Source organism: Erpetoichthys calabaricus, chromosome 10 (genome assembly GCF_900747795.2).
Source record: "Erpetoichthys calabaricus chromosome 10, fErpCal1.3, whole genome shotgun sequence".
Taxonomy (NCBI): domain Eukaryota; kingdom Metazoa; phylum Chordata; class Cladistia; order Polypteriformes; family Polypteridae; genus Erpetoichthys; species Erpetoichthys calabaricus.
The window spans coordinates 156,956,141-156,976,668 of record NC_041403.2 but is presented as its reverse complement, the minus strand read 5'-3'; the positions used below and the strand labels follow the sequence as shown (position 1 = coordinate 156,976,668).

Here is a 20,528-nt window from a genome sequence, read left to right as displayed (position 1 = left end):
TGTAATATCATGAATGTAATGGATTCTGTGTCCTGTCGGAGGAAGAGAAAGCCCGGAAGCATGTTGTGATTCACACACACAGAGCACATAGAAGATGAAATACAAAACAAAGCATTTGACGTGCTACTTTAGTTACGATGGGATTGAGAAACTAGTAAATTAAATGATTTTAAGATGAAGTTTTATGATGTTCTACTTTAATGACAAAATAAACTATGTGATTAAAGTGGAAATTTAGAGATTAAAGTTGACATTTCTTGCTTTTTCCCCTCTGTGTGCCTTTTTTTTTTTTTCACTGTACCCTAATAAGCTTTCATATGACACTCAGACGGTGGGCTACGACTCGCATTTTCACAGCGACTTTGTGACAACTTTTTAATTTCCGGCACTGTACGACTTTGTGAACGTGAGCTTTCGAGTTTCTCTGACACGCTATGTCACTCGATCAACTTCCTTTTGTTGTTTATACCACTGTTTAAACCAACAAATAGTAAGTTTTTCCTTTGCCTCCACTTGGTATTCGCTGAAATTCTTTTATTTTCCCTCTTGCGCTTGCCATTGCATTTATATTGATTTGCATATTCAAAGGGGCATAATTCTGGGAGGAGGTGGGGCGGGACAGAAGGCGTGCGTTACTTTTCACGATGACCGGTATTTATGGAGTGGAAGAATGTGGAAGCTGGCGTTCGCACAGATTTATGCATCTGGATTTTTTTGTGCGTAAGTACATTTCCGCTTTTGTGCTTCCGTCATGTTATAGTGCGAATTCTACGCACGGCGTTACGCATGAGGCCCCTGGTGTGGGAATTCCACACTATCCTGACCCAGTGAGAGTTTTATCTTCCCTAAGTACTCTTGGGGTTTCATTGGGACCAGCTGTCATTGATCCAGTCGAGTTGTGGCCTTCAGGGGTTTTTTTTAGCTGGCTCTTCTCATTTAGAAGAATTCTATTAATTAACTATACCACTCACTGCCTTTTATGCAAAACTTCCTCACCCACCATCAAGATTTGAAACGTAGAGATCTGGCATTTTGTAATCCATCCAGAGCTAGATATTTTGATGCAAATATAAGACTAGATGTTCTGCAAAGAATCTGTTCAATTACATAATGAAGGACAAATACCACTTTTTATCCACTACAAAATATACTGTGAGTCACGTTTATTTAATTTGCTAATGACATCACTGTAACTAGGATGGTTACAAGGATGATAATACATTCAGAAGTGATAATCTGTGGAGAGTTAAACCATTATAATGTTATAAATAGAGCCATGTTGAAACTAACATCGATGGAATGTGATGCCCTGATCTCACCTGTTTCCCAAGATATTGGTCATCCTGTACTGAGGTGTACTAGGTGGAATAAGAACACAAACAGTCTATGTGCACTACAGGCAATTCAAACTCCAGCAGTGATCGAAAGTGCAGTGCAAATTCTTCTTCAATCAATAAATAAGTGTCTTTGTAGAAGTTAAAACCAATTAATTTAATAAATATGTTAAAATCAAGACTAAAAGTACAGTCAGAATTAATTATAATTATCCTCCTCTTGAGCCCCAGGTAGAGTCTCTTTCACTATCCTGTGTCCTCTGCTCACCCCCTGGGTCTGCTCAGCAGAGCCAACATGCCAGTGAGTGTGTTCAAACCTCTCTCCTGCTGTCACAGCCACCTTAACTGGTCACTGCTGGGACATGCAGAGCCGGACTTCATCGTTCTGTCACCTGCCTTTGATCCAGCAGGTCCCCTTGAGAACTCTTGCTCCTCCTGAAGCTTAACAGAAGTGACCCGCCCCTGTAGCACTGTTCCTTTTGCTCCCTTGCAAGGTCATCTCACTGCCTCACCACCAGCTTGATCCTTGATTCTGCCCAACTTTTCTATCATTTTATTTTTTCCTCCACTCACTCTTGATCTTTTTCATTTGTTCTCTTTTATCTCTATTTCCCCCCTTTTTGTTACACTTTGATCTTTTTTTTTTTATATACCTTGTGGGTTTAGCTGCTTTCACTAATGACTCATGGGGTGTCAATGGGGAATGCCTGTGCCAGTTGCCCTTGTACATGAACAATCTGACAAATTCCTCTTTAAGCATTACAGGGCTGCACGGCTTTTTGCCTCACTTGCAACTTCACTTCCCAAAGTCTTCACTCTTGACTTCACCACATGGAGCATGAGTGGAAATGATTAGCTGATGCAAATTCCTTGGGTAATTAATTCTGCTTGGTTTAACACAAATACTAACTGTATTTTTCTGTTTAGTCTTAGTTAGACCAGAACAGTCTACTTAGTTCTGCTAAACAGGAACCTGTAAACACTAGTGATAAGCTTAAAAGTAAAAAGAGTGGTGCTGTTCTGCCATGTTCACGTGCTATAAGACAAACTGAATGTATGAGCTTCCTAGTAGGGAATTTTATATCCATGCCCTTTGAAATTGTAGCACTCAGTGGATCAGTTATCCGAGTTGTAATGCACATTAACCTATCACTTCATTCAGTAATAAAAATAAACATTTTTGGTTGCATTGTTATTACAGGCAGTGTAAAGGTAATTAGTTATAATTTTCATTTTATATATATTAAAAAAAAAAAAAAAAAGGTTCCACCTAATCCTTTTATTTCTTACTGCAGGGATCAAGTAGGAAATGGTAACCTTGTGTTTATCTGAAAATGCTATTAGAAATCTGAAAATTCCCATAGAAATGTAACTGTGCTTTCTTCTGGCCCTGACTTCCTTACCCACATTTGACTCCTTGTCCAGCTATCGTCACCAGCATCATCCTTAGGTTATATTTGCATGGTCATGATATGCCACAGTATTTTAAACTAAAGGTTTTTCCCTGTGCAACTGCCTAAATAGCTCATTGAATGTTTGAATACTGTTGTGAAGGTGGTGTTGCTATGTTACAACAACATTTATTTCTATAGGACATTTTCATACCAATGATGTAGCTCAAAGTGCTTTACATGATGAAGAAAGAGAAAAAAGACAATCAATAAGAAAATAAAATTGGAGAACACTAATTAACATAGAATAAAAGTAAGGTCAGATGGCCAGGGAGGACAGAAAAACCAAAAAATAACTCCAGATGGTTGGAGAAAAAAAAATCTGCAGAGGTTCCTAGACCACCCAGTCCCCTCTAGGCATTCTACCAAACATAAATGACCTCAATTAGTCCTCCTTGTATTGAGGGTTCTAATAGAAGGACTTGATGATGACGGTCATGTGGACTTCTGGCCTTTAATCCATAAATGTAAGGACCTCACGGTGCTTTGATCGGGTGGTGGTGGCACAGATTGCCACCACAGAAAAACGGAAAAAGAACAGAAGAGAAAGGGGTTAGTATGGATTATGGAGCCACCAGGAATGATATTGGTAAATAATTGAATATACAGAGCATCAGGATTTAATTAAGATGAAGCTATGAGAAAACCATGTTAAAGTAATGAGTTTTTAGCAGTTTTTTAAAGTGTTCCACTGTATTCCAGATTTTAGGTGCATAACGGCAGAAGGTTTAGCTCTTGGAATTCTAAGCAGACACTCATTTGAAGATCTAAGGTTACGATTTGGAGTGTAAGGAGAAAGACATTCTGAAATATAGGATGAAGCAGATTATATATGGCTTTGTAAACCATAAGCAGTATTTTAGAGTCAATTCTAAATGACACAGGTAATCAATGTAGTGACATCAGAACTGGAGAAATGTATTCAGATTTTCTTTTCCTTGTTAAGATTCTGGCAGCTGCATTCTGCACTAGTTGCAATCGATTGATATCTTTTTTGGGTAATCCTTAGAGGAGTGCGTTACAGTAATCTAGTCGACTGAAAACAAATTTCTCAGCATCTTGCAATGTTATAAGAGGTCTAAATTTTGCTATATTTCTTGAGTGGGGAAAAATGCTGTCCTAGTAATCTGATTAATATGTGATTTTAAAATTCAGGTCAGAGTCAGTAGTTACCCCTAAACTCTTTACCTCCGTCTTGTCTTTAAATCCTAATGCATCAAGTTTATTTCTAATAACCTCATATCTATTTTTGCCAATTACTAAAGTTTTCTCCTTATTTAGTTTGAGAAAATGACTACTCATCCATTCAGAAACACAAGTAAGACATTGTGTCAGTGAATCAAGAGTGTCGGGGTCATCGGGCGCTATTGATAAATACAGTTGTGTGTCATCAGCGTAGCTGTGGTAGCTCACGTTATGGCCTAATGGAAGCATGCAAGTCGAAAAGAGCAGCGGACCCAGGATAGAACCTTGTGGAACACCATATAAAATATTGTGTCTTTCAAGTATAATTACCACAACTAATAAAGAATTTTCTACCTGCCAAGTAGGATTCAAACCAATTTAAGACCCTGCCAGAGAGGTCCACCCATTGACTAAGGTGATTTGTAAGAATATTGTGATCAATGGTATCAAATGAGGCACTCCGATCTAGGAGGATGAGAACAGATAAACAGCCTCTGTCCACATTTACCTGCAAGTCATTTACTACTTTAACGTGTGCAGTTTCTGTACTGTGATTTGTTCTGAAACCGACTGAAACTTATCAAGAATAGCATGTTTATTCAGGTGGTCACTTAGCTGCATAATGACTGCCTTCTCTAGGATTTTGCTTAAGAAAGGCAGGTTAGAAATGGGTCAAAAATTTTCAAAAGCAGAGGAGTCAAGATTATTTTTCTTGAGCAGGGGTGGCAGTACAAGCATTGCATGATCACCATGATTCAGCTTTGCATGTTTTATCATCATTTTTTTATAGTAGCTGAATGCATTCTGTTCAAGTCATGGTAATCCACAAGGTGGACAGGTGAACCTAATAATTGCTTTCATGGCTGTGCTCCCTTTCCTTACCTGTTCTCATGTAAATTAGATTATTAATTCTGGGGGAATTTTCCCCCCAATTGTCTAATATTTATAATTGTATTTTGATATTTTTACTAAAGCCCTTAAGATTAGTGTGTTAACACATGAATTTAAAATAATAAATATTTTGTAGTTTGAGTTGGACAATGGTCCTTGATGCACACTAGTGTAAGTTTGGTTTGGTTCTTGATTCTGAGTTTGAAAGAACCACTTTACAGGTTTACTTGACATGTCTAGATTTTCAGTGTGTGCTGCAATTAATTCTTGTGCATTTTTTTGGATGCCAGTTTATGCATTTGGTGTTTAGTAGCATTGATGTGCATACTCGCATGAGAGAGAAGTACTATTAATTCAATACCTGATTACCAACAATGAGTTAACAGTATGTATTGATTAGAACATGCTACTATGGTTTTACTGGTATATACCTGGCTTTGTTTATTGTTTTATAGGACTAGTTGTTTTTTCCTTTTTCTTTTTAAACTAAACTTTTATTCTTCTATAAATCCTGATCTTTTTTTACTCGTAGTAAAAGAAAGCAGTCAATGGGTTTTCTGTTTCTGTTTGTTAATATAAGCAACTCAAATGTAGGATAAACTGGCATTGCACACCGGACACATGCTTAAGCTGCAGCTTCAATCCTCCTCTTTTACTGACATTTAAAATGTGAAGTAGAAGTTCTTCTCACAAGGAGGAGAGGAATGCAATTTTTGGGTCTCCATTGATGAGACTGAACGATCCCAGGCATACAGGAATGTCTCACTGTTTGCTATACTTTTTGTCAGAGAACAAAGGTCATAACTCGGCCTTTTTCAGCCTTGATGGACAAAACTTTAGAACAGTTGCCAGCCAAAAGGTTGGACTTCTGTACACCCAAGAAACCAACCGCAAATCGTCCACTCCTTCCTTTTATAACTCCTTGTGGCTGATAAGACCAGAACTCTGACAAGAATAGTTCAAAGGCAGCCCTGAATGAATAATGCTTTCCGGGGAAATTTCTTCGATAATAATTAAGGAAAAAGAATTCATAAGGTGGATGTCTTTTTCTATAGAAGAAAAAAATCGAGCTAAATGAGATTTATGGTTTGTGTGTTCGTTATTGTCCTTTGTTTATATATAACTATACTATTGGAGGGGGGCTTCTTCTGTTATTCTTATGTTAAAGACATATTGTATTAGTTTTTTGTAGCAAGTGCATTTGGGTTATTTGTAGAAAAATAGTCAATCACTACACACCTGAACTACAAACTGAATGTGAAAATTAAAGTTAACTCATCGTATTTCTAGTGCTCTCACCTGGATCTTGGAACATGGATCTACCATACTGAACAGCTGATACAGTATTTATTTATTTTATTTATTTTATTTATTTATTTATTTATTTATTCCAGAATGCAAATTAATAAACAAATAACTTTTTAAAATACTATTCTCACTATAGGCATTATCTTTGTGCTTAGCACTAGCTTAGTATTAACATGTAACTCAACAGTTTTGTATACTGTGAATGTATAAAAGTTTTTTTTTTTTTCTTCTTCTTTCATTCCGTCCTGACTCTCACCGGTACAAGAAAACTCCTAAACATGACATACCATTCGATGCATCTACACATCTAGTTATGTAAGAAGTCGAGCTGTTTGGGGTTGACCCTTGTTTCTGGCCCTCTAGACCTGAAATCCCATATTTTTACTCCGTTTTTGGACCATATTTTGTGCAGAAAATTACACCCTTATGGCAAAGAGTAAACCAATGGGTGTCTTCAGCAGAAATGACCAGAAGTACTTGAAGTTGTGCCTGTAACATCAACTTGCCCCAGGGGTTCACCTCCAAATTTACTCCTTTCCTCAAAACCTTGAAAAATGAGAATTGGTAATCCAGGTATTTGAAGTGTAATTATATGCTATTTCAAGGATGCTGCTCATGAATATGATATTTTTGATATGTGATTCTTTACCGGTGGTCCTAGCCTTGTAAGAGCCACTCTCGGAAGGTTAAAAATGATGAATTTCAAACATAAGCATGTGGGGTATTGTTTTAGACTATTTCAGGGACAGTGATAACGAATATGATGTTACTTTTGATTCCTTACTTGGGATCTAGCCCTCTATGGACATCTATAGTATCAGAGGGTGAAAAACGACAAATTTCTGTTAAAATCGCAAACATTTAGACTTTATACATTCAAACTGAAGCACAAATTTTAATATTTTATCTTGTTTACGTATTTCTACCTCATGAAGTAAATCATTAGATTTCTTATGAATACCCCAAATGGTGGTGTGATGTGAGATTTTGCATATAAGTCGATAAATATTTTGTATGTCTTTATTTGAAACTTAGGAAAAGCAATGTAATATTAGTGTTACATTAGTGAGAAGCATTCATGTTTGCAACCCCCCCAAGGACTGAGTCTCTTTGAATTTACGACAGGGTTGGAGGGGAAGTGCCTCAAACCACTTTGGCAAGTGTTTCTCTGCTAAAGTCTCTGTCTCGTTTCCCACACAAAGCCAGTCTGCCTAACTGCTAAGCTTTACCTCAACAAATGGTTTTGGGGGGGTGGCAGGTGTGAAGGTGTTCTATCCCCCCATTGGTCTGAAGTATGGCTGTTTGGAACTGGCTTGTATCAGAAGCCTTTAAGTACCATGACATCCTATTGGCTGTAGGGGTTGGATAGAGAATCTATAAATTTGCTTGCTTAACCTTTCTCTCTTACCAAACTGCTGAATGACCATCTCTCACCATGAACTGAAAAGGACAACACAATGAAGAGCACATCTCGGCAGTCATATTGAGACAGGCAATTCGGCCTGTTCTGAAGAAAGCTGACCACCAATGATGCCTTAACTAGAGACATTTTTAAGTAACTAACAAGTCTGTGTGCCGCCTGAAACTACACATCACCATTTATCAGGTTGTATAGTTGCCAATATTCAAATGTACTTTGCATATTGCTATTATTTATGAATATTACCAATAACACATTGTTTAAATTGTAACTTAACTCCTGCTTGTCTTTTACTACACCTAATTGCCTGAGGTTATAGATGTAGAAGGGAAGATGGGGAGAAGTTATATACTATAATACCTTATAAACAGTGGTAAGTCTGTGAGATTTGAGGCATTCTGACGGAGGCTACATATTAATAATACAAAAGGAGAAAGTAGAGCAATATAATACTCTACCATGACAAAACAGGTGGCTTATGCCAATTTAGTGTGTCCTCTTTCTACAGAAATCTGTGTTGTGGACAATTTAAAAAAATAAATAAATAAACAAATAGTCTTAACTAGGGGGTTCGCCTCCTGCTCGCTTTGCTCACCAACCCTCCCTGGCCTGCGCAATGCGCCAGCCACGTCACATCTCTGCCGCTCGCGTTTTGAAGAGGGGGGCTGAACCCACTCCAAGGAGACGCGGTTGCTGTTATACTATGTTTTATTAATTTTAATGTCACTGTTCTCTGTGCCCACTGTTATAGACTCATTCATACAGGCAGACCAAATATGGTACAGAGGGGCACAGCTTCAGTATTTAGAATTGCCGAGCCAAGCACAGGACTAGAGAGCCACAGACAACTGGAGAATTGAATAGTCAGCCTAAAGACAGACTAGTATATTTCTGTCTTCTGTCAGTATACTATTTTCTTTCCTTGTTGGGAGAATGAGAACTGTATATAGGCATTGTGCTATTCCTGTATTTTTTGAAGGTGGGGCTGGAACCCTTCCTGTCCTTGTTTGGATCGGAGCCAAGAGCCTGCACATGGAGCAACGAGTATATAAGAATGGACACCTACGGCCAACACTTTGAAGCTTCCGGGCGGAAGAGTATGTCTTCCGTCCGAGGCCGGGCAGAAGATTATTTCTGCTGTCCGGCTAAAATCCTTTCAGCGTGGCAACGAAAGATGGCAGGCTGTGTAGGTCGAGCCTCCCACATGCTTGATATGTCTGTCATAAGCTTCCCGTTTGTAATGCCGTGTAAAACCGTCAATAAAGATCTAGAATTATCCTAACTTGTTGTGCAAACTTGTAACCGCCATTGCATGCTGGGGGAGGGTAATAATTTAATATTTTAATTTAAATTTAGGTTATTAAAATGCCGCAATTGAAAAAGAACACATTTCCAGAGAGCTAATACCTCTCTTCAGGAAACAGTTTCTCCTCTGAAACCCCTTCTTAAACAGTGATACAATGAGAAACAAATAGTTTTTTTTTTTCCCCCCCTTCCTCCTCTTTGCTCGGTCAGCTGCTGGCTTACTGCTGCTGCCATGCCGCGTGATCTGCACTTCGAGCATTTAAAAGGCTGTACAGCACCTGTCCTACTCCTTGTCTTTTATTTCCAGCCCAGACTTTGGCAAAGTCTCGTCTTGTTTCACGGGAGTTCTTGATATTTTTTAGTTTTATAATTTAAAAACGGAATAAGAAACTGAAAATCTAACAACATCACATTAAAGTGTGATTAAATTGTGAAAAGCATGATACCAAACATATATATGTAGGTTTTAAAATAAGCCTCATTTAAAGTGTGACAAAAATGTGAAATAAGTCACATAAAATGGTTGCACTTTTAGGCTTAGGAGTATATATAAAATATATATAATATATGAGAGAGAATAGATGAATAAAATACCATTATTTGTACCAAAAAAAATCTTCCACTTCATTCTAATCTTGATAATATCTGGCATTTCAACATGCATGGATCAAAAGATGTAAAAATAATGCTTACTGTTTCTTACGTATCATTATTTTTATTTATTTTTATTATTCTTAGTTTTTTCCTACTTTTTCTAAAAGCTCTGTGATGCTCTAAACATGTGCTTATTTTGCTTAATGATAATCCTGGGCTACGTTATTATCACTGACTGTAGAAAGTTTCTGCATACATACATTAAATCACATTACTAATGTATTTGTTGGCAGCATACAATAATTGTCATTGGTTTGCAGTAATTTATTTTCTAATATTTTTGCATCTATGCAATATTTTTAGTTTCTCATTCGTTTAACGAAATGCATTCTGCAGAAAATATAGTAAATGACCCCTTCAAAACTTTATTTTGTCACAAGCCTCATGCCACACAGGAAGCTTTCTTTCCTTTTTCAGGTCTGACCTGTCGTACTGTTTATCGTACCTCCTCATAGGCTCCTTCTGCACACATGGCTCAACCCTCACACCAACCTCCACCCCTTAACAATGCAAAATTTAAATTTTAACATTACTAAAATAAAAGTAATCAAATTCCTGTTGCCATTGGAATCTGTTGCTTATGATTATTAAAACACTGTAGACGAGAACAGGCCATTCAGCCCAACAAAGCTCGCCAGACCTATCCACTTATTTCTTTCAAAAAAACATCAAGTCGAGTTTTGAAAGTCCCTAACGGCTTACTGTCTACCACACTACTTGGTAGCTTATTTCAAGTGTCTATCGTTCTTTGTGTAAAGAAAAACATCCTAATATTTGTGCGAAATTTACCCTTAACAAGTTTCCAGCTGTGTCCCCGTGTTCATGATGAACTCATTTTAAAGTCACTGTCTCAATCCACTGGACTAATTTCCCTTCATAATTTTAAACACTTCAATCATGTCACCTCTTAATCATCTTTTTTTTTTTTTTTTTTTTATAGTCATCATAGCATACATTTTCTGCAAAACATACTTGTTTACATGAATTCAATCACTGAAACAAACACGCTATCCGTTTTAGGATGTGTAAGTTATGCAGCCTCTGTTTTTTCTTTTTTCATCTCCACAGTTGAACTGGAGTGTGATTTGCATTTTCAGAATTTTGGACAAGTGACAAAGAAGTGATACATGAAAATGTCTACCACTTAACAAATTTGTACCTGTGTGCCTCACACCACTATATGTTTAGCAAATAAACTCTAAACTTTTTAATAAGTAATCTAAACTTTTTTTTGTTTTCTTTTTTTCCCCACCCCATCTGTTATTCTAAAACCAGTGTTCTTTCATAATGCACAGCAACTGATTGAGTTCCATGGCAAAAATTGTAAAGATCTGACAGTGCCCAGGGATAAAATGGTCCAATAATTAATTCAAAATAAAAACTTTTTATAAATGTGATTTTTTTTTTTTTTTTTTTCTTTTTCTTTTCAAGTATGATCCTGCTTATCCTTTATGGTAGCATGGAAATAACCTCTTAGGGAAAAATAGAGTGTGTCATCAATGGACTTTCATGAGCAGTAAACATTTCCTCCCATCAAATAAACTCAAAGTGATTCCTCTGCTGCTCCTTAACAACTTATTGACATGAATGCTAAATGTGTGCCATTAGTTCAGAACAGTTGTAGTCAAATAACATGGAGGCATGCAGGTAGCGGCTATACTCAGAGGTGCAAAAATGATTAGTTATAACGGATAACTTACCTAAATAAAGCTTTATTCTTTTGCCAAATTTCACGTTCATATTGGTCATAATGTTTGTCTGTTGAACACATGACATTGATTTGTTGGACCAAGACTTTCCAAATTTGATTATTCAAGAACTTCTGTGGCTCTTACTTGATTTAACCAAACTCTTCTACTGAAAAGCAGGGAAGAGTTTCATATCTGTCTTTGTTAATAAAGTGCTTTAGTTTGTAGAATCCGAAATGGACCTCGCAGTATTGGCATGAGTAAGTAATTTAGAATGCTGCTTATCATCACCCCACTCCACTGACTATGATAAATACTGTAAATGTAGAAAATATCTGGACCAGTGTAATGTCTGGATCTACCATTGCTTTTATCACACACAGCCCTCAGTGGTATTCATTCATTTTCTTTTAAAAACTCCCTTCTTTTTTAAAAGTTTTCTTCTAAACCATTCACTGTTTAGATACAACAAGAGGAAATTGCTTAGCACTTTAAATTTTGTACATATAACATAAAATATTACTGAGAATCGGGGACATGGGGCACCAGAGCGCAGCAGGACACCAGTGTTCAGCAGAACCTAATTACACAGGCACCCATAATCACACAGGGTCAATCTGGAATCGCCAATCCACCACATCCACACATCTTTGGGAATATGGAAGAAAAATTGAACTACTCAGAAGAGATAATGTGCGAACTCAAACAGTCAAATACCAAGATCAAGGTTCAAACCCATGCAGCAGTGCGCTTTCTCCATTGTGTCATCTGCAACTAGTTATCTTGTATGTTGGCAAGTCAATATTTACTCAATGGTAAAATCGCCACAAAGTTATATTATAATTCATATCTCATACCCTCCAAAATAATTTGTCAGCTAAGTTAATATTTTACGTATACTTTACAGATGAAATTAACTATAATTGTATGTTGTAATCCATTTATATCATATTTACATTTTAATAGGGTAGCATTTTTCATTGTAATATATATGTATTCTATTTTTAAGGACATCAAGGTTTTATTTATTCATTAATTTTTGTTTGTATCTCTTGTATTTTACTCATTGATGTGTCTGTGGTGAGCCACATACTGTAAAGAAAAGGTTTTTGAAATGCTGTTGGGAAACTGTTAGTTCTAAAAAGCACTTTGTCCTTTGTCTCCTAATAGGATTAGCGGCTGTGTTGATCATTTTGCGTCCAATGAGCACGAAGCCTTCCAAAATGCACGGAATGTAATTGCAACATTGAATTTTGAGCTACCATCAGAAATTACATCAGAGATGCAAGAGCCACTTTACAACTCCGAGGAACTTATAGGTCTAGCTCCTCGTGATTATGCACATACTCTGGATGTCAGGCTGGTGAGTCCTATTAAGGAACGTTGTCATTTATGTTCATAAATGTGGTCTTAGTGTTTTCTCGTGCCGTTTCATTATAATTCTTTGTTTTGCTCTGTTGGCCATGATTCAGATTTTTCCAATAGTGATTTAAACTAGCATAGTTTTTTATCCTCCAACTTGGCACGATGATCAGAACATCAGCAAACTCTCTAATTAGATTCCTGATCTGTGCTCTGTTCATAATCCGTGAATTGCCATTATTGATTCAGGTATTACCTTTATTGAAATTTGAACTATTGTGCCTCACACTTTGCAAAAATTTTTGATTAATCTCACATAAATTGCATCTATTGTAAGTGGGTTGCTGTGATCGCAGATGTTGTTATTTGAATGACCACATCCATAAAGAATGTGGTTTCAGAGATGTTTACATATAGATGCAAGTGAAATATTGCATTACTTCACTCCTTTCAGATGCTTGGATCTTTCAGTTTCAGGTATGAAAGTTCATTGTTGTGTGCAAAATCCCATTCTTGCCGGGATGTGCCAAATGTCATGTTTTGCATAGCTGCCCTTTGTAACCTAAGGGTGCTAATACTTTTTTTTTTTTTTTTTTTTTTTTTTTTACTTGGGTCAAATCATAAAATAATGGAACAATTGATATAAATGACAGGTACAGGTAAAATTGGAGAAATGTATTAGATAGGAATTTTTGCTATTGGTTTGAAAAGAGCATCAAAAAGAACTTTTTTTTTTCAACACATACCAAATAAGGTGGAGTGGTGGATCTGAGGCTGAGGACCTGCTCGGGTATCTGGGAGGCTCCCAGTTCATATCTCAATACTGCCAGAAGGGATCCTATTCTGTTGGGTCGTTGAGCAGGGCCTTAAACCTGAAAATCGCTCCGGGGGTGCTGTACAATGGCTGACCCTACACTCTGGCTTCCAAAGGTCATGAGAAAAGACAATTTCCCCTTGAGGATGAATACAGTGTACCAAATACCAGAATATAAAATATTCTTATTAGAGTTTTAGCTACATTTGGATTTCTTTCACATAAGCATATGGCACTGAAAGACCCTACATAGTGTTTTAAGTATTCATCCTTTACAATAAAACCGCTGCAGAAACTGTCATTTTCTTATTGTCTCCGTTTCTTTAAAAGAGATTGTTAAATGTTTTCACTTTCATCCTTTTGTAGAGTGTTTTGATATTTTGAAAGCAAAAAGGCTAAGTTGTACATACTGTATTAGTGCCCCATTATTATTACAGCTGGATGGATAAAGTTTCAAGGTAAGGTAATTATTATACTCCATCGTAATCATGGTGACATGCTGATTAACATGTGCAATTATGTACTTATGTACATATTGCAATAATAACCCTATAAAGAGATAAACTTATAAACCTAATAAAATTTGAAAAACTCCAACAGGAGTAAATGGATTTTAGTACCACCCTATGGCATCAAATACAAAGGGATAAGAAAAAATAATAATAATAAACAGCAAGATTTTAACACCGTTACTGTTACAAATATGCTGTTAGTAAGTCAGGAAACCTTTTCCTTTATTTTTCTTTATGTAAACTAAGAATCCAGGTTATAGGCAAATTGTACATGGATCTTTCTAACACAAATGCATGGTTTCGCTGTTTTCTCCAGATTCTAAGTCATCTGACAGATGGAAGCAGATTTCAGGAATTTAAAGAGCTATATGGAACAACGCTCGTTGCTGGCTTTGCTAGTATAGTAGGGTAAGTAATCCTTTTATTAATTATTTTGAAATGCTGTCATATTTTACAAATGTCCCTTCTACAGCAATGCTGTTCTACTGCGTTTCAATTGTGTTTGTGTAAGATACAAAATAATTTTGTGCCTCATATAAAAACTTAAGTATTATAACTTTGTGACCATGTTGTATGTTTTTTTAAAGAAAGCTGCTAAAGTGTTGCATGTTTAGTTTACTCAAACACCAATATATTAACCACTGGTAGTAAATATCAGACTTGTTTTCTTTATGAATATATTAAAATGTGTGCATGTTATGTCAGTGTTGATGGTGATATTATCTCTCTATTATAATAAAAGAAAACCTTGGTGAGAGACGAGACGTGACTTTTTCAGAGAGACACTTTCATGTCCCGCAAGACGAGACTTTGTGCCAAGAGATTTAACCACGGCCCGGGGCCGGAAATAAGACAAAGTGTAGATGACAAAGTAGAACATCGTAACGAATTTAAAAATGTTGGCGTGATACACATGCAGGGCAGGTTAGAGATAATGGAAGTACGAAAATTTGAAAGCCTCAAAAAAATGATAGTAAAGATCGCATTAGCGCAAACAAATGGAAATTATTAGTGAAATAACGGAACCGCAAAAAGAGATTGAATATATTGTTTGGATTTAAACTTTAAGTCAGAGACTTGTAGATCTTCTAATTTGTGTTGCCATCAGGGAAAAATAGTGTTTCTTCCCAATGAACAGACCTATCCACGAGAATTAAAAGATTTGTTTGTTTGGTGAAAGTGAAATCCACATCGGCGAGCGGCAGAGACGTGAGTTTGCTGGCATGTAGCGCAGGACAGAGGAGTTGGCAAGCGAATTGAGCAGGGGGTGAAGCCCCCTAGTTTTTCACAAAACTAATGTATATTACAACCTCCCACTCTGGGTTAAAATAAAGGTAATTCTAGAAAAGCATTTTTCTATAGGAGAAACTGGTTTGTTGTGGCAAGATACGTGAGCATTCTTTTTATTTCACTCCTCCAACAGGCTTGAGGCAGTGTAACATCCATCCATTTATTTGTTTACTGAACCCGTTGATTTCAGTTTTAAAGTCACAGACATCTGAACCATTCTAGCAACATTTGTCACAATTGGATCAAACAAAAACTTGCACTATCCTTTCTTGGGCTGGTTTAGAGTTTCTCATTACTATGTCTTTGAGACTTGGGAGAAAAACCATAATACTAGGAGGAAACTACATACCAATAGAAATGTACAGGTGCTAACTACCATGCAGCTACTGTATTTTAAGGCAGTTAAATATTATTTGACAAAGAGTACCTCTCAAGAACCTGAAAACAGCAACGATAATTTGTTACCATGGTAATATTCTTGATAATGTACAAATAATTGTCAAAAAACATGCTTGCACATTGTTCAGATTTGTTCAGCTTTTTTTTTTTTCCTTTTGTATTTGGATACCTTTTTTTAGCTAACAATTCATGCTGAAATATGGAAAGGGACCATTTAAAGGGAAGCAACTTTCATATATTGTGCCTATCAGGTCAGAGTTTTATGGTCATTCTTTTGAAAATTATGCACATGTCTCTTCATTATTATTACAAAAAGATCTTTAATCAGATTTCATTATTTTTCCCTAAATATAAAAGGGTCCAACTACAGTTTTATGGATTGATCATTTGACACTTAAGGATTTAACAGTGACCAAATACAGTAAACCCCTGTTTAATGCTCTTTACTGAACTTTGCTTGAATGTTTTTAATAGCTTTATACTGTATAGGCATTGGCAGTAGAGAGACACAGGGGCTGGCACTCCTGCTTTGCAGAGCCAACTACAGAGAATTAAAAGTTACTGTAATTGTATTTAGTGTAGGACAGTTATCAGTAATTCCGTAACAGTAAAGTTAGTTATGTGTTTTTTGAATAGCGTGCCTATAGGACAGTATTGAAGAATTTCTTTGCAGCTTAACCGTCTGGTAAAGGTAAATGGAAAAGATGATGATGCATATGTACTGTAGTACCGATTATGGCAGATATTCATTGTTAGATTTAAAAAAAAAAAAAAAAAATACTAAGTGGCATAATTCTGCAAAGAGGAGATTCTACAACAGTAGTTAACATTTTTCTTTATATCAGTCATATAGACTTTCAGCTATTGATGCTGTCTTAAAAACACATGAATAAAAAGAACTGTTCTCAAAGTTTATTATTATTATTATTTTTTTTTTTTTTTTGTGTGTGTGTGTTTGTTTCCTAGTTTAGAAATTTGTGTTAGTGTGGTGGTCGTGTTACAGGAGCTCTTAGTAACTGCCACTGAGAATTACTTAAAATGAGTTGCCATGTCTTGTGATGATAATAAACAATAATATAATAACAAGTCATAAGTTGGAGAGACCTCAGTTGTTAAGGTAATGTCCATTTCTGACTAATAATGCTTGCTTATAATGGTGCAGGAGGATGGTGATATACTACGTATTGGTCAGGCATGCAAGTAAGAATTTAACACTGCTCTGTACAATGGCACAAAAGCCACAAAGAGCCATAGCAAGGTTTGGGGCAGCCACCTGTGTATTTGGTTTCCTGGCTGCAAATCAAAATTATTTGATAGCATTGCCGTGCCCAAAACTGAGTCCAAAACAGAACTGAGGGAATAGGGAAAATGTGGAGGCTTTTAAAGGGGAAGACAGGAAGTGAGGTCAAAGGGGTCGGGCTCATGAAGATCTTCAGCCATAGGTTTGAGCCCGGACGTGACATCACAGGGGCCGGAGCCAGCAAGGACTTATTCCATAGACTCAGACCCGGAAGTGACGTCAAGAGGGCCAGGTGGAATCTCCCGTGAATGGTCTGCAGGAAAGGGAGAAAAAGAGTCGGTGCACTCTGCCACATCCCGGTCTGATTCGGAATTGCCCTTTAGCTGTCTCCCATGCGCACAACATGTAACAATTAAACTTGAATCTATAGTTCTTTTGAATACATTTTTTCAGAGAATAGATCTGAATATACCAGCCGATGCCCAGCTAGTGTTATTTGGCATTTGTATTCTGTTTTGTTTTATATTTGCCTTTAATAATTATTAACCCTGTTCTTATTTCCTTTGTAAAGGAATCTTGTAGGCATAATTGCTGGAAACGGCCAGCTGACATACGAAGCTGCTCTGAAGGCATGCCACTTTGTACAGATCTGTGATCAGCGTGGTGTGCCTCTGATATTCCTTCAAAACTCTCCTCCATTTCCAGCACCTACTTCCTCTGTATCACAGGTACGTTTTTGATGAGAAAATAATTACGTTTGGAATTTTAGATATGAAAATGTTACTTTTTTTGTTTATTGTTGGGCTGTTCAAAGATGACATGGCATCTTGCGAGTCAGTATGGTGCTTCTATTTGTAAAGTAAATGCACATCTTCTTTAGTGTGCTTGTCGTTTTGTATATCACTTAAATTAAATGCAAATTTAAAATGACAACAATATGAATGATTTACAAGATTCTTGCATTTATGGATGCCCAAGTCTTATTATGGGTCATCTGCACTTCAATCCCTGGAGACCACCATCTTTAATGAGATAGTGTGCACCTGAAGCAGCAGCATTGAAAAATAGTAGACATTGGCAGATGGGCTTCTACCTTGTGTGTTACAGTGCATCCAGAAAGTATTCACAGCACATCACTTTTTTCACATTTTGTTATGTTACAGCCTTATTCCAAAATGGATTAAATTCATTTTTTCCCTCAGAATTCTACACACAACACCCCATAATGACAACGTTAAAAAAGTTTACTTGAGGTTTTTGCAAATTTATTAAAAATAAAAAAACTGAGAAATCACATGTACATAAGTATTCACAGCCTTTGCTCAATACTTTGTCGATGCACCTTTGGCAACAATTACAGCCTCAAGTCTTTTTGAATATGATGCCACAAGCTTGGCACACCTATCCTTGGCCAGTTTCGCCCATTCCTCTTTGCAGCACTTCTCAAGCTCCATCAGGTTGGATGGGAAGCGTCGGTGCACAGCCATTTTAAGATCTCTCCAGAGATGTTCAATTGGATTCAAGTCTGGGCTGTGGCTGGGCCACTCAAGAACATTCACAGAGTTGTCCTGAAGCCACTCCTTTGATATCTTGGCTGTGTGCTTAGGGTCGTTGTCCTGCTGAAAGATGAATCGTCGCCCCAGTCTGAGGTCAAGAGCGCTCTGGAGCAGGTTTTCATCCAGGATGTCTCTGTACATTGCTGCAGTCATCTTTCCCTTTATCCTGACTAGTCTCCCAGTTCCTGCCACTGAAAAACATCCCCACAGCATGATGCTGCCACCACCATGCTTCACTGTAGGGATGGTATTGGCCTGGTGATGAGCAGTGCCTGGTTTCCTCCAAATGTGACGCCTGGCATTCACACCAAAGAGTTCAATCTTTGTCTCATCAGACCAGAGAATTTTCTTTCTCATGGTCTGAGAGTCGTTCAGGTGCCTTTCGGCAAACTCCAGGCGGGCTGCCATGTGCCTTTTACTAAGGAGTGGCTTCTGTCTGGCCACTGTACCATACAGGCCTGATTGGTGGATTGCTGCAGAGATGGTTGTCCTTCTAGAAGGTTCTCCTCTCTCCACAGAGGACCTCTGGAGCTCTGACAGAGTGACCATCGGCTTCTTGGTCACCTCCCTGACTAAGGCCCTTCTCCCCCGATCGCTCAGTTTAAATGGCCGGCCAGCTCTAGGAAGAGTCCTGGGGCCTCATGTATAACGCCGTGCGTAGAACTCGCACTATAACATGGCGTAAGCACAAAAGCGGGATTGTGCGTACGCACAGAAAAATCCAGATGCAGGAATCTGTGCGCACGCATACTTTCACGTTCTTCCACTACATAAATCCCGATCAGCGTGATAAGTAACGCACGCGCCTTCTGTCCCGCCCCAACTCCTCCCAGAATTACGCCTCTTTGAATATGCAAATCAATATAAATAGCCTTCTGTGATAAGACGATGGGAAAAGCACAGGGGAAAATATAAGAATTTCAGCGAATACCAAGTGGAGGCAAAGGAAAAACGTACTATTTGTTGGTTTAAACAGTGGTATAATCAACAAAAGAAAGTTGATCGAGTGACAGAGTGTCGGAAAAACTCGAAAGATCAAATTCACAAAGTCGCACAATGCCCGAAATAAAAAAGGAATCACATATCAAAGTCGCTGTGAAAAGGCGAGTCGTAGCCCACCGTCTGAGTGTCATATGAAAGCGTATTAGGGTACAAACAAAAAACATAGGCACACAGTGGGGAAAAAAGCACAAAATGTCAACTTTAATCTCGAAATTTCCACTTTAATCACGTAGTTTATTTTGCCATTAAAGTAGAACATCATAAACTTCATCTTAAAATCGTTTATTTTACTAGTTTCTCAAGTAGCATGTTAAATGCTTTGTTCTCTGTTTGATCTTCTACAGCAGGGGTAGGCAACGTCGGTCCTGGAGTGCCACAGTATGTGCAGGTTTTTGTTCCAACCCAGTTCCTTAACGAGAACTCAATTATTGCTGATGAAGCACATATTGCTTAAGTGACATTTTAATGCTTCATTTTAGTGGTCTCGCTTGTTAAGGTTCTCCAACCTTAATTGCTTATTTCAATCTTAAACTGCTGCATTCAGTGTTTTAATTGCTCCTTATTAGCAATAAGATGTAAAAGACAAAGCAGCCAGCAGTTCTCCAGCTAGCTTTTTTCCAATTACATCTGTGTGTGTTCATCATGCACGGTTTGATTTAATAAAACACTTAATAGAAAAATGTGACAGACTGAAAATGATCTGTTTTAGGCTTCATATCATTTGGATGATATCCTTGGAAAGGAAAAAAATCTACGATATAAGAGCCTTACATTGCACAGACTAACAAGCCATAAAATTAAATAAGGTCTGAGATTGGCAATGATTGGTTTCTAATTAAGCAATTGGGTTGAATGAAAACCTGTAGCCACTGCGGCTCACCAGGACCGACATTGCCTACCCCTGTTTTTCATCTTATTGCTAATAAGGAGCAATTAAAACACTGAATGCAGCAGTTTAAGATTGAAATAAGCAATTAAGGTTGGAGAACCTTAACAAGCGAGACCACTAAAATGAAGCATTAAAATGTCACTTAAGCAATATGTGCTTCATCAGCAATAATTGAGTTCTCGTTAAGGAACTGGGTTGGAACAAAAACCTGCACATACTGTGGCACTC

The 20,528-nt window shown here is 37.4% G+C and overlaps 1 protein-coding gene across 1 annotated transcript in view; it reads left to right on the top strand.

Moving 5' to 3' along the window:
- The window catches only part of si:ch211-198n5.11 (methylcrotonoyl-coenzyme A carboxylase 2), a 70,757-nt gene that overhangs the window by 35,467 nt on the left and 14,762 nt on the right, over window positions 1-20,528 (top strand). The window contains exons 7-9 of the mRNA XM_028812169.2: window positions 12,407-12,599; window positions 14,241-14,332; window positions 17,425-17,581. Of these exons, the coding sequence (XP_028668002.1) occupies window positions 12,407-12,599; window positions 14,241-14,332; window positions 17,425-17,581 (442 nt within the window). The remainder of the gene's footprint in view (window positions 1-12,406; window positions 12,600-14,240; window positions 14,333-17,424; window positions 17,582-20,528) is intronic.